Consider the following 15,763-nt stretch of genomic DNA (forward strand, 5'->3'; position numbering starts at 1 on the left):
AATTGAATTAAAGATTGAACTGACTGGTTTAAGAGTGACTGGCGAGTGTTTATTCACTTGTAATTCCTCATCTGCCCACGCAGAGGGAGCCCACTATAAGGGGACGTTGTTTTCCAGTCTATAGTCACTTTACTGTAGCTCTCTCTAGATGGCAGCAAAATGCAACACACATTCACATGCACTTACAGTACAGTTTTTTTCAGTGAAATACTGTTACCGATTTTTTAAATATCGAAATATCACAATAACATTGTTTGTCTCCCTGTTCTGTGAAAAATCAAATGTGTGCTATCTGATTACAGTGAGTAAGGAATTGAAATCCTCATTTGAGGTCAAATGAGGTATCAGTGTCAGTCACAAAGCAGCACCCTGAAGTCATTACAGATCTATTGTCTTGCTCAATGACACTCCAGCTTCGTATCTGTTTGCTGACAAGAATGCTGGAAACTGGATCCTGTGTTTGAAGGGGCAGTGTTTCTCCCCCTCAGAGCCACGCTGAAAGAGCAGACGACTCCCACCAACTCTGATCAGTCCCAGATCATTTATGTGTTACTTTGCAGCCCCAGCGGGTGGGACGCTATGATGACTTTCTGCACAGTAAAGTGAAACAAGAGAAAAATGGAGCAGTGTGTACAAAGTGCACAAAAACAAAGAAAAGCCCTGCGAGTACTTAATGTGATGTGCAATAGGTCTTGCTATTCTTTAACAGTTATATGCAAAAGGAAGTTTTATCAAATAAAAAAGGGAAGGCCATCTATATTGCACATTGAGGGTTTTATGCATTTGCATGTGCACAAATAAGTGAGATGTTGTAAAATATTCTAACTGTATTCAAATCTCCACATTCTTCCTGGATTTTGCCCCCTCCAGAACATCTGATGCTTTTCACAATAAAGGATAGGGATACTGCATCAACCTACACAGCTTTGTTATCTTTCCCACAGTATGTATGGAGTTAAATCACTCACAGCAGTAAGCTGTTGCAGACGGGCCTTATTCAATCAAATAAAAGAAGAAATACCCTTAATTTTACTTTTATTATATTTCTTATTGTCTTCACCAAGTGCGGTTTTGAGTATTTTGCCAGGTGATTATCTGTCCATCTGTCTGTCTGTCTGTGGAGATAAAGGTCGAGTTTGAAGTTGTCAGAGATGTACTAGAACAGCAAACTAGACATCAAGGCAACAGAGAGCCAGAAACCCCCTGATGGGCTGTAATGTGACATAAGCTCTGAAATGCAGATTCACACATATTGGCCACTCTGTGCCTACGTATTTATGCACACGCAACATGCTCATACGAATCGTGTTGTGTTACCTCACATGCAGTGTCTATGTTAAGTGTGTGTATGTGTGTGCCTGTGGTTGGGGTTATGCCATTCATAAAGCATAAACATAAACAGTGTTATGTAAGTCACGTGGGGTCAGCATACATGAAGGTCTGAAGAATAACTGTCTTCCTCTTTAATCACAATCATTTGTTTTAGTACAGTGTGCCTGAGATGTTTTTGTTGATGGGGTGGTGTCCTGGTGTAGCTATGATATCTATTAAAACAGCATGATTCATCATTTTTGATGGTCTACAATAGAGTAAATAGGACTAGCTATGATATTTTTATCATTTCTGGTTTTGGTTATTCAGTGCTCCATTTGATAATCAGTTAACTGGTGGCAGAGTATGTATAAGTATGACAATATGTTATAGCTTACTTTTAAAAGTCATCAAGTAAAGAAAACTGTCATAAGCAGGTGCAGTTTAGCATTAGTGTAAACATACATTAGGCAGCATGCCAATTCAATTTGGCATTTAGAAATTTGTCACCTTTTAAGGCATATATGTTATTTTAACCATAGTGTTACTCCCATGATAACACAACTATTTATAATTTGGGTAAATGATAAATAGCTGAAGAATACCCTGTTTCTATGATGCATGATGACACTGCTTCTCCCTGGAAAATGGAAAAACATGGTAAAAGAGGAATTCAGGTCCTGCAGGGGTTATCAAGAGAACAAAAAGGAAGGGAAAATGACAAGCTTTTAACCTTAGTCTATTGTCTTTGATATTTTTAAAGACCATCCTCCATGAAAATCAAGTTTTGAACCTTGTTTTAACATGTCTATATGATGTTTTCTATGCTACAAGACATATCATGAGCAAAATGAGCAATTAACACCATGGCCTAGCATTTTTTGAAACGACAGTGTACCAATGACCAGATTTAGGCAAGAACCAGAATTTCTCAATGAGGAAGAAGAGTGAATTTGCTTCCAGCCCCTATTCACTTTTTTTTTTTTTTTTTTTAACTTTTTTTATGGGAAACGATGTTAAACAAAATTGTAATCATAACGGAGTAATTGTACATACTCTAAAATGTGTCTGGAGGAGGACTTTAATATATTACCTATTTTCTGGAAGCTGTGGCAGTGAGTTCATAGTCCTGTGTTATTAAAGGACCATGTGAGAAATGTGATAAGAATTGTTTTTCTCTTCATAGATTATGACTTGCAAGAATTAGACCTGCAGGTAAAAGTTTGCTTTATTACTCATTAACTAATCTGGTATTTTTCTGCAATATATCAGTGTGAATGTTTCCATCAAAAAAACTTTTATTAGCAGTTCAAACATGACACCCTAGCAGTCATGCTCTTAATTTGTCACTAATCGTTGTTGTTGACATCAGTCTGTTTGACCCAGACGAGAAATGGCCTCACCAATGTGTGCATCACTGATTTTCATTCATTATGTCACGGCCTCTTTCCGTTGTTATTGCTAAAAGAAGTAAATATTTCCTTTTGCCATTCAAGCCTTATTCCATGGATTAATGCCAGAATAGCAGGCATGCCGCCGTAGTCTAGTCAAGGCTATGCATGGGGAATGACAGGAATGTATTGACTATGTGTTTACGGTATATTTGAAAGGTCACTCCACATTCCCTTCATTGCTGCTTCTGTTGTCACCCCAAAACGAGGAATAACAAAGACAGCACTTTACTTTAAATATGACTAAATAGAAGAATAAGAACAAAATGCCTTGTGATGGGAAAACAAACAGGCAAACTGATATTTATATGTATGTATTTTAACTTGCTAATAATATTAATAACAACTAGCAGAAATCAAATTTACCACCTTAATTTCAGTTATGCAAGGATATTCTTGAGATCATTCATTATTAATAGGAATAAACAAATTCCTCGGCACACCAAAGTGCAGGTTTACAGGGCCTGTATAGTAAGCACAATACTGTATGGCAGAGATATGTGTATTCTCAAGGCTCAACAGGAAAGGAGACTCTGCTTTTCATATGTGCTGCCTTTGCTGAATACTCTGCAGGTTTGTTCAGTCCTGACCTAAGAGCTCATCCATGTCCACACTCTTCAAGCAGAGACGCCTTTCCTGGTTTGATCACATGCACCATATGAAGAATGGCAGAAGCCATTCCCTATATGGAGAGTTTGCTTCAGAACAAAGGCCAACAGAGCAGCCACAGCTACGCTACAAAGATATGCAAACGCAACCTGAAACACACCAACACAAACACTTGGGAAGCCTCCACAAAAGACAGAGAAACCTGGAGTCTTGAAATCCAGAGGGCTCTGCAGAGCTTCGATTAACAACAGCTGCTCCAGTGGGATGAGAAGGGGACCCGCAGAAGCACTAGAAGCCAATCAGAAAGACCAGCTACCCCGTACACCTGCATACACTGCCAGAATGACTGCCATTACCACATTTGATTTATCAGTCACAAGAGATGCAGGTTACGGACCATAGTGGGAAACCAAGAGCACTGATTCAGTGGTCCTGCAGGACTTCAGGATGCCTACTATTGCCCCATCCCCACACCTGACCTGCCCTGGCTGTTACCACCACTCTGGCACACGCTCCATTTTGATTCTGAGGAGCAACTGCATCAACCAACAACAGCCTCAGAGGCAGGAGGACGTGGAGCAGGAGGACGTGGAGCAGGAAGACATGGAGCAGGCCTGGGAGCGATACTGGATGGGTGTAAAACCCACAAACATGTTTGCTTGTATGTTGGAGACTCAGGCAACCATACCCAAAGGATTTTCATGTGCTGAGGGGCAGCCCTAAATCTCAACAGGATTGATGGACCTTAAACCCAGCCATCTATATCCTGAACCACATTATTAGTTGGAAGCAGACAGCATGTCAGGGGTCGGTTAGAGCAGGGGTCTAGAACCTTAAATTTCAAAAGAGCCATTTTTCCCCCTCTTCCACAAAATAAAATTTGTCTGGAGATGCAAAACATATTGGATGTCACACCTTGTAAAGGTTTATATATAGTTACTGTTGACATTTTATTCCTATTATTACCTGTCATAAAAAATGTTGTTGTTCACTAATTTCTCACAACATATCAAGCATACAGGTAAGCAATCATCATGTGAAAGCAAAGTAATGTCCACCCAACACTATTTTCCTCCAATATTTTTTGGGGGGTATTTCTCCACAGTTAGCATACCAGCAGTGCGGGTCACCAACTCAAGATTAGCCACCTGTAGGGAAAGGCGCTGGGCTATAGACCTAGGATGTGACACATATTTTAGTTTCACGTAATATTTTCAAAAAATCACCTTGAACTCGGAGATAACAGGTGTTCCTTTGTCCACTGTGTAAAAAACACATGATTTACATGTTGTTTATATAATTTTTTGGCAAAGCTACAGGGAACCACTGAAAAGGGGCTGAAGAGCTGCATGCGGCCCAAGAGCCGCGGGTTGCAGACCCTGGGTTAGAGGATCCCAGTTCAGGGCAGGAATGAACTTTGTTTTACATCCCCTGCCAAAAGATGAGGCCGCCCTGAAAGAGCCCAAACAGCAATAACAAGAGAACATAATGTGTTGAGAAAGCAGAGTAACTGCAAATACTGACAGACTAACAATAGAATGTAAAGTAGGTTATGTTTAAGTTACGGTGTTCCAATGGGGGAAGTCCTGCTCAGTATGGCTTTAGGCAAACAAACGGCCTCTTATCTTCATACTTCATGACACTGATATGTTGTTATGCTAGAGATGGTTGTACATTCTAAGATATATATTCTTGTACATATGATACTGTACCACTTTATTGTCAGTCTACGGAAATTCATTTTCATCCTTAGGTAGTTCCGATCAAGAAATGAAAACACAGGTTGAATATATAGTTAAACATATGACACACATATTTATGGATGTACAAATGACATAAAACAGTCATGGCAAATATACATATCACATTATATACGCATTCATTGAGATGTATGTGAATAAGTGAATGTGGCGTGTAGTGAAAAGCTCTTTGAGTGGTCGGACGACCAGAAAGGCACTATAAAAATACTGTCCAATAAGTTCATTTAGCATTTTGTTTTTGCATCAGGATAGATAGAGGTACTAAAGAATTCTTCATACTGTTGCGTTTAAGTGGATGAAACTACCTAAGGATGAAAATGAATTTCCAGAAAACGACAATAAACTTGTACAGTATCATATGTACAAGTATGTATATCTTAGAATGTACAACCATCCCTAACATAACAACATACAGTATCAATGTCATGAAGTATGAAGATAAGAGGCCGTTTGTTTGCCTAAAGCCATACTGAGCGGGACTTTCCCCATTCAAATTGCCTGTATGAAAAAAGGACTATACAATATATACAGTATATACTGTATATATATATATATATATATATACATAATAACATTCAAAACAAGTGAATGTACTTCAAAATACTTCTTAGGCGTGTTACACCACTGTTGACAAATTGTAAATCATGCAGCCTAATGGATCCCATCTACAGTGATAATATCATCATTCCGACACTATGAGGCCATTTGGAGCATTTGTTTCAGGCTATTGTTTTCACTCTCCGAAATAGACAATGAACAAAGCATTGCCTGGATGCCAGTACTTTTCCACAAGGGCAATATTATTGCTTTCCTCTAGTAAAGAGGGAGGGTATGGGTCAGGTTGGGGTTGGTGGAGGAGTGAGCAAAGCGTGGAATGATAACTGACAATGAAAATGTAAACTAGTTTGAATCACAGCACTGTCAAACTTAAATTGTATGTGTTGCATCTTACAACAGTGATGTAAAATAACGCCGACACAAGAGAGCTGAGGTCATGGCCTGCAGCTTTTATTCAATCAGAGGGGAAACACAAGCACATGTTATTGTGCACATGCAGGTAACTTATAGATCAGTGCTATTGGGAGCTATCCACCTGCACAACTGCATAAACAGCAGTGTATTTTGTAGTTTGCATTTTACTGAAATATCTCAACAGCTATTTTATTGATTGACATGGAATTTATGGAATACAGATATCCATGTTGCCCTGAGGATGAACAACAGTGGCTTTTGTGATAACCTGTATTTTCATCTAACACCACCAGCAGGTCAAAGTTTCACTAATCGTGTGAAATACTTAAACATCTTTGGCGCATTGTTCGTCTTCCCCAGATAATGTATCCTAATGACTTTGTGACCCTTGACTTTCCCTCTATAGCACCACGAACAGGTTCACATTTGTGTTTTCGAGGGAGTGAGTCATCATAGTGAATCATTTAGTCTTCCATCAATCATTTATTTGACACATGCCTGAGGGTTGTAAAGGGGTGTAGCTTTGTTGAAGCAGAGATGAATAAAGTTTATCCATACATGTTGAAACAAGTCATTCAGATATTATAATCACAATTTTCTGCACAGGTCAGCATCTGCAGTCTAGTTTCCTGTGTCTTAAATTCATACAAATGCGTTAAACTAATCATGAGAACACCAATAGACTTTTGGCCTTATACTGTTATCCCCAAGTATCCCTTATACTGTTATTTTGAAATTCAGCTGAATCTCATAGGAAAGCAGCAAAACTAGTGATAAGCAAAGAACATGACATCATATTGCCAAATGTTTTTTTAACGAGATAAGTCGTTGAGCCATCAGTCAGCTCTCCACATATCAACCTCAGAAGTATTCTGGTTCGGACATTGAACTAGCTCCAAGGTGACTTTTTAATAGGAGGAAAATAGTAGGCTCAAAGGTATTTCTAATTGGGTAAGAGTAAATTAATAATAAAGGAGATGGCCCAGTGAGCTCATGGGAAAAAAATCACAACAGATTTTGTTTAAAAGAAAGAAATACAATGTTTTGGAACTATGAGAAAAGTTATTCAAAGACAGATGATGTGGGGAGGGCACACAAGGTACATAAAGTGGTATTCCAACTTGAGTTGGACCAAGTGTGTGTGACATGTACCTGGGAACAGTGCTCCGTTATCTGTACTACGTTTATGCTTAAGTACAGTAAGGTTGCATTGGACTTCAACTACTGAGAACAGTGAAAAGTTTTTATTTAATGTTCTGGAAGACCTGGTGTCTTTTGGCCCAGCTGACAGTTTTTTTCCACAACACATCCTACTTTCATGAGAGAAATGCACTTCCTGGAAAGGGAGGAGCTGAAGGTGAGTTTAGATGACACTAGAAGAAAAAAATTCCACATAGTGAATTGCTAATAAAGTTCACCTGCCTCGGTCAAGCCCCCTGCTATCAGGAAAAAGAGGTAATCTTCTCAATTTATATTTGTCATATATTTATATTTATTTATTTCCAATTGCAGATACGCATAAACACCCCTTTGGTGAGTGCATGCTACATTTTAACTTGTTGCAATGGGGAGTCATAGGAGGACATCAGTGATATGAAGTAAACTGGAAAGAAGTGGAGATTTAAAAGCCACTGATCCTGGCTTTTTGATTAGCTGAATCTTGGAATCTTGTGTACAGAGGCCTGGAATCACTCAATGCACTTTTGGCTCTGAGCAGATTAATAAGGCTTATCAGTGTTACATAAACCCTAACTCTTGTCACCAATGACAAAAAGCCCCAAAATATATAGTTAAACCTGAATGGGAGGGCATATTTGTTCCAACCCAGTATGAATTCCTTCATTTTCCCTTAAGAGTTTTTGAAGACATCTCAATCATCACATACAGGAAGGAGTTGCAGAAGATCACTGACAAATAATGACAGTATTTAGGAGTTGCGTAATGAGTGTTGATACAAACATAACCACATGAGAGAAACTCCAAAGTTGAGCCCGCAACTTTTGCAATCATGCAGATGCTTAGACTCCTTGGAGCCAGCTGATAATCACATGATCAATAAAAAATGCTTCTGGTGTCTTTAGAGGGCTACAAAAGTCAACAAGGCACATCATAACAAGAAGTAAAACGCACATTAAAATAATGTTGAGCAAAATTGTCTTTATCTTTCATGAAAGTATATTCAACTGTCACCACATAAAGAATAAGGACACGTTCTCTTTGTCTCACACAAATTTTATTTTCAGTCTCAAAAAATAAAATTCATAAAAATAACAACTTATGTTCTCTAAGAAAGAAAGAAAACATTTTTAAAACTTCCCATACAGCAATCATCACTCATTATCCATCCATATGTTATGCATCATGTATGCCTGAAATTAATCATGATTGGTCCGTGCCATTATGACACTGACATTTTAGACTGAGGTCATTCAACACAAATTCCACTTTCCACACAAACATGGATGTTGCTGTTTGGACCTTACACCGTGGAAATAATCACCACAATCCAGAAGGCCAGTCACTTTAAACTTTGAATGTGTAAACTGAAAATGTACTACGAGACAAAGCCCATTTATCGCATGGCTTTAAAACAAATGTGGTATTCGCTGCACAACAGTTACAGGACATAAAACTGAAATCTTTGTTTTCTTCACTTAAGCATTGCACACTAAGACACATATGGTAAGAGGTTTATAAGCACTTGAAACAAGATTAAATGCACTGCAGTACACTAAAGGTACAATGACACAGTAGATACACAACAGATAGACAGAAGAAAGGAAATGTGTATTGTGGGTGATCCGATGAGCACTGGATTACATTGTACAAAATGGTAATATAATGCAACAGATTCGACACACTTGAACAATGTGAAACATAAAATGAGATATGCATAATACATAATTTGATACAGAATCATGAGCATTGGTAGTTTTGGGTTATTGTTATGGTACAATTGTAGTGCATAATACAGCTTTAAATAAACATTTTTAGATACATACAAACATTTATTTAAATAGCAATAGCATTCTTGTGGTGAATGTAATTTAGTCACCAGCAACATCAAATTGAACAGCCAATCAAAATGAGTACCTTACTATATTAAGCTTGACTTTCTCTTAAGATGAAAAAATATATAAATAAAAAAAAGAATCATTTCTAATGTTGTGCTTCTTCTATCCATTTCCTGTTCTACAAAACACATTAAATACCAGATATTTACTATAAGCTTAACACATTACCTCCAGTAGGCTAAATCAACCCAGTGATTATGATAATTATCATAAACATAACGGTCACATGTAACAGCAGAAGAGAAGCAAAGCTTCTAAGCATTTAATATAAACTCATGTTTTGCAAACTTTATAATGGTCCCAATAAAAAAAGGCTGGTTGGATATAATTTCTACCTATTCTCTCCAGCAAAACAAAATAGATATTTATTAGGAAATAGGAATAGTAATCACATACTTAAAGTTGTACTGAAATTATGGAATAATAATAATAAAATGTGGCAGAAACTTGAAAATAAGCCACTGTCGACAAGAATGGGAAGGGGAAAAACATAAATCACAGAAAACAAACCAAAAACAAAAAGACAAAGAAAAGTGCACACATTAACACATTAAATTTACTAGGAACAAAACAGTTCTATAAAAATCCAGTACATTCTAAATGCAGGATTAACAAGCGCTGTACAAAATGACCATATAAGTGCCAAATAAGCTTCATAGTATTTAAGGAATACAATTGATCTAATGTGGAGAAGCTTTAATCATTTAAAAACAATGATTAGAATAAGCTTAGCTTCATGTTACAGAGCTACAAAAGACAACTGTAAATATTACAGAGGTTCTTAAATCTTTAAAAAAATTCAGCTGTTCTTTTGAAACATCCCCCAGCTCCCCCACATAACTTCCACCCTAATAAAAGTCCCCCGACCATTCCCTGTTAGTTTAGTACAGAGTTAAACTACAGTGAGAAATAAACAAACATGAAGATGCCCACACAGCAGACACAAAAAAGACCCAAATTGAGGATAATTTTAACTCTGGGTGGTTCGTAGAGCATCTCTGCAATGACTGCGGTATCCACCTGCTGTAAGTTTTGCGGAGCGCTCTGTGCTTCGTCCTTATAGCTACAAAACCACCGCAGTAAACGCACACACCAGCTTCTCTCCCCATTTACGTGGCAGCTTTCCTCTCGGATCATCTCCATCCTTTCATTACTAAATCGCTCTGCAGGGGTGGTTGCAGGGGATGTGTCAATACTAGGGCTTGCTGGGTCATGGTCAGTGGATGGGACCAGGAGTTTGACATCTGCCCCATCCAAACACCTCTCGTTTCTGACATCTTCGGGCATTTCTTTACGGTGTCGTTCGTCTCCATTACAATGAGCATTTTCAGTCAACTTGTACGTTTCCATTCGATCCTTTGTGGGAACTTTCTCAATGTTGTAGAGCCCCCAGAATGTGGTGGTGCGAACCCGCTCCTCATCTGGTGGAGAGGTGCAGAGGCTGACCACCACTGCCACCAACCCTGAAATCCAGAACAGCCCGGCAGCACAATACATGTAGTGAACACCAACGATGAAAGCAGGCCTATCATCTGGCTGGTCACAGCGAGGCTGGCGGTAGATGAAAGCTAGGATCAGTCTTAGGCAACCGAGTGTGAAACCTGTCATGCCTCCGCAAAATGCACCCATCTCATTACACCTTTTCCAGAACACACCTAAAAGGAAGAGGGCAGCAATTGGTGGAGTGAGATAGCCAGCAACTTCCTGGATGTAGAGGTATGTCTGTCCACCTTGCATTTCAATAATAACAGGGACCCAGGCAATGCTGATTGCCACCATGATCACAACAAACAAGCGTCCCACGATCAGCAGCTCACGCTGACACGCCGCCTTTCGGAAATTTTTGTAGATGTCCAGTGTGAAGATGGTGCTTGCGCTGTTGAAGATCGAGTCTAGATCACTCATCAGAGCAGCGATCATGACTGCCATCATCAGACCCCTGAGTCCCACAGGCATCACTGCCATGACCAGGCGTGGGTAGGCAAGGTTTGAGCAGCCGGCATGAGAACCACACACAGCCATGCAGTGCTCTGGCCCAATGCAGGCGATCTCGTCCGCAAACATGATGCGGGAGATCATTCCTGGGATGACTATTAAAAACATGGGCAGGATCTTGAGGAATCCAGCCATGAGTGTAGAACCCTTCGCGTGAGCAATGTTCTTTGCTGCTAGTACTCTCTGAACAATGACCTGGTCTGCACACCAGTACCAAATAGATGCAGGGGTCTGGCCAAGAATGAAGCCTGGCCATGGTATGTCTTCATCCAGGGGACCTCGAAGGAGACGTAGCGAGTTTGGCTTAGGCTCAATAGGGCAGGAAGGAGAATAGGTGAAGTTTCCAGTGGCCATTATAGCAGTAACATTGGGAACTGCCTGCATGTACTTAGTTCTGACACCCTCTAGCCCACCAACTTTGTTTAAGCTAAGGATGGTTAAGGTCAGGGCTCCGCCGATCATCAACACCGCCTGAAGTGCATCGGTGTAGAGTACTGCCACCAGTCCACCAGTGACAGTGAGCAGAGCAGTCATACCGATGAGCAGGCAGATAGACAAATAAAGGTTCCACCCCAGAGACTCCTGAATAAAGAGAGCTCCAGCATACAAATCCACAGAAAGTTTGGTAAAAATGTAAAGTAACAAAGACAAGAGAGCAAAGTAAATCTTTAGCCTGTTGCCACCGTAGCGTTTCGACAGGTACTCAGGCATGGTGTAGACTCCAGAGTGTATATACACAGGAATAAACACCCAGCCAAGCAGCTGCAGAAGGAGAAGTGCGTTAAATTCCCACGCTCCAACAGCAAAGCCACTTGCTGCTCCCGACCCAGCCAGGCCTATGAAATGTTCACTTCCGATGTTGCTGACGAAGAGCGATGCACCTATCACTATCCATGTCATCGAGCGTCCAGCCAGGAAGTAGCCACTCACAGTGCTGCGATTGGCTTTCCACATGGCAAAAAACCCAATGGCTAGCACCAGGACAAAATACAGTGCTACCACAGCTATGTCCACTGCTTCCATTCCAGGAGCCATTTTAAACAGATTACTTGAGAAGAATCTTGCTTGGAAGTAAAGTACAGCGTTACAAATCCTTACAAAACAGGAATAGAAATAGTCAATTGATGGATTTATTGGTTTAAAAAGGAGCAAGGGAAATGCTTTGCTTTGGTTTGCTGTCTGGATGGAAGCTGTAGTATCCACCGGCAGGTCAAATTCACTAGGTGTGCTTTCGGAGGGAGTTATCCACCGGCACTGAGGTCGTTCTAGTTTTAGAGGAGGATGGAGGCCTCTGGTCTAGAAAAGCCTAGAGTTTACATTCCTGCAAGACAGCAAAGACAATGAAAAACACCCCATTAGAGACTTAATTTTAAGAGGGAAAAGTTTACAGTCTCTCGGAAAACAAGATAGAAACAAAAAGTGAGGTTCAAAAATGACTGGAGTCAAACACCATATCACTATCCATATAAAATGATCAAAATGATAGAATAGTGCTCTATAAAACCACTTTAAGATTAATAAGAAAGCTGATTTTATTGAATCCTGTTTTACAACTGCAGTATTTACAAAGCGGGTTTAGCCTGCCAATGACGTTTCTCCTCAAACTATTTAAACACAAAGCACCCAAGGCTGGTCTTCACCTAGTTTGTAAAGTGTCCTGAGATATCTTTTGTTATGATTTGGCACCATAAATAAAATTGAATTATAAAAACTTTAAGAAATCAAGAAGAGTCAAGGAGAAACTGTGCAGTTCTTACATTACCTAATATGTGGCCTGATGTACAATGCTGCCAACTCTTGTGATTCTTTAAAATAATAATTAAGTGACCTAAAGAGTAGAGGGACCAACAGGAGATAATAATCACACAAAATTAGGACTGATTCAAAATGCAATTTTACCATACAATGATACATGCACAAACACACCTAAATCTTTTACAGACATAAACAGATATAAACCTTAATCCTAGTCTAGAATTGAAAAACAAGCCCCCTCAGCCTAGAAATGAAACCACTAAGTTACAGTTAGTTGTATGCTACATCATTCAAAAATTCAACATACAGAGAAAACGGTGAGATGGAGCAAATCAAATCCATATTTGCATGGTGAAACGTAAGCACATCGGTTTTGTGTCACACACACAGACAGATAAATTTGGATGTCTGACTTCTCTAGGGGTTTCAGCCTTCCATGCATGGTAGAAAATAATCCCACACATTTGTCTTCGCAGCCAGGCTTTATGCATAACCATCCCTCTCAATAAAAGGAAGTCTTTGTTTTCATTTTACCATCTCATCATCAAGGGCTGCACTCCATGTGTTCACCATACACTGCCCAGGAAGCCCAGGCTCTGAAATACAGCAATGTCATTCAATGGATTAATATAATTTTATTTGCAAAGTTATATAATGGGGGATAGATAATCACTACCATAGAGCCAGCCCCGGCTACTGCCAAAATGATAATAAAACATATGGTGCTGCATATGGTGGCCTACGCTGATTCATATAATTGGATTAAACAAAAACCAGTGTTATTCTTATATTACTCTCCTTTCTGCAACAGATTATAGACTTGGGCAAAGCTAGCTAACCCCCGCAGTGGTGATGAAACTGGAGCTCTGCTATGAGAAAGTTGAATGCATGAGTCTGTGAAGGGTATTCAAAAGTCCTCTCTCTTGACTTTTGAATACCCTGCACAGACTCATGCATTCAGCTCAGCCATGCATTAAGCCCAGAGAAGTTACCAAATACTGATGTCTAAACTCCACCCAACTAAATATAAACTTCCCAATACAATTAAAGCCATGCTTGTTATGCTGCTTGTACAAGTGACAGACAGTCCACATACAGCACATGCAGCTTAAATAGAGGCACGTTTGCGTCTGTTCCCACTATGCTTTCAATTATTTTAATGAAAGCCATATCAAACCCAGGCTTCAAAGGTCAGCTAACGCCATAATAAAATGATGGCATGATGGATAGAACAATTGAATCTTTTAATTAATGGTCCATGTGTGGCGGACAGCCTGAGACCGCCTTCTGTGAATAAAGGAGAGGTGACACCGGTCCACGAGCAGCCATGTGGTGCACTGATGCACCTATCAGGCTTGTGGAAAATTTCCAGAATAATCACTCAGACTCCAAAGAGCTGCGCATCCTCAAGGAGTTTGTATTCCTCGTTATAAGATATATTTAGATACCCTGCTATAGGATGCATATTTGGGTTTTTCACCACCATTACGTCTGGCATTTAATCGTGTAACAATCATGGTACAAGTGTTGAGATCATTTCTTCCAGGCTGACGTCAGGAACAGTCACTTGAGTCAGTCGAGTGATGACAGACAACCTAGTGGTGCATTAACTGGCATTACTGAAAACACAGCTTCACCGCCTTGACGCTAACATACGACCACATTTTGTTTTTAAGCATAACAAAGCCTTGTACTAAGGTAGTCGTTACACTCTAGACTCAACACTAAAGATGTACCTTGACAGCTAGCTTTAGCAGCACGCACGCTACAGCGATACTCCACGCCCCACAGGAGGAGAGGTGAATGAAGAAGAAGGTATCCTGCAGACTCTACCCACCCACCACAGACAAAGAAGCCGCCTCCTCGTATCACGCAGTGCTCCTTCTTGTCAGTACCGGTGTGGTGGTGTTGTTGTTGTTGTTGTTTGGTTAAGCTGTCCGTTATTTTCTCTTGGACCTTCCGCTTCTCAGGAGTCGCGATGCTCGCCTGACAATGCTGCCACTCCTCTTTATACGCACCCGTTCACTCCACGCCCCCGCCCCCACACAGACACAGACACACACAGACACACACAGACACACACACACACACACACACACACACACACACACTCGTGAGACGTTTGGGTGCTCCAACTATCCTATTACCATAGCTATGCTTTCAAGTTGAGTAATATTATCATCTGTATGACCTTTTCGGGTTTTTTTACATGTTTGAAATACATTTAGATCAAAGAAGAAAACATGCATTTTAAGAAACTATCATTCGAAACAGGGAAGCCAGTGGCCACTAAACACACCCCCTTTCCACAGCTTGTTTTAACTGCAGAAGAGAATTCACCACCCTGTTATAGGGTCTTGTTACTTCAATTGTATCAAACTGATTGGAATTAAACAACAACATCTCTTCCAAATAGAGGCTATAACATGACACTCATCGAGTATATAAAAACATATATGTTGCATATTTATAGTTGTATAAGATAGGCTACACCACACAACAGTATTAAATAAAATACTTATATAAACTCAGCAAATATTCTCCAGCATGCAACCACAATGAAGTTAGCTGGTTAAGTGTAAGTAAAACAGTTGTAAAGACCACATAAATAGAAACCTACTCTGACGGGTTACAGAAGTCTAGTTCCTAATCAGGGTTTAGGCTTGTAGCATAATCTGGAACAATCTAGAAACACCCGTCCAGTCACACACACACACACACACACACACACACAGGTGAGACGTTTGGGTGCTGAAACTTATTGCCCAGAACTATTGTAATGACCTATATGTTAACGCAAACTCAATAACTGAAATGTACAGTTAAGTACAGTTAA

At 39.9% G+C, this 15,763-nt stretch overlaps 1 protein-coding gene across 3 annotated transcripts; it reads right to left on the minus strand.

Moving 5' to 3' along the window:
* Nucleotides 1-8,341: 8,341 nt before the first annotated feature.
* On the minus strand, nt 8,342-14,914 carry slc5a3b (solute carrier family 5 member 3b). Of its 3 annotated transcripts, XM_083921674.1 has the most exons (3): nt 14,664-14,914; nt 13,462-13,523; nt 8,342-12,493 (listed from the first exon to the last, which is right to left on the minus strand). In XM_083921674.1, exon 3 carries the CDS (start codon nt 12,205-12,207, stop codon nt 10,075-10,077), a length of 2,133 nt encoding a protein of 710 aa, XP_083777800.1. In that variant the 5' UTR covers nt 12,208-12,493; nt 13,462-13,523; nt 14,664-14,914; the 3' UTR covers nt 8,342-10,074. The 3 variants fall into 3 exon arrangements, with proteins under 3 accessions (XP_083777800.1, XP_083777801.1, XP_083777799.1); XM_083921675.1 differs by lacking the exon at nt 13,462-13,523; XM_083921673.1 differs by having other exon boundaries at nt 8,342-13,523.
* Between the last annotated feature and the right edge of the window lie 849 nt (nt 14,915-15,763).

The sequence above is a fragment of the Echiichthys vipera genome (genome assembly GCF_963691815.1).
Source record: "Echiichthys vipera genome assembly, chromosome: 10".
Taxonomy (NCBI): domain Eukaryota; kingdom Metazoa; phylum Chordata; class Actinopteri; order Perciformes; family Trachinidae; genus Echiichthys; species Echiichthys vipera.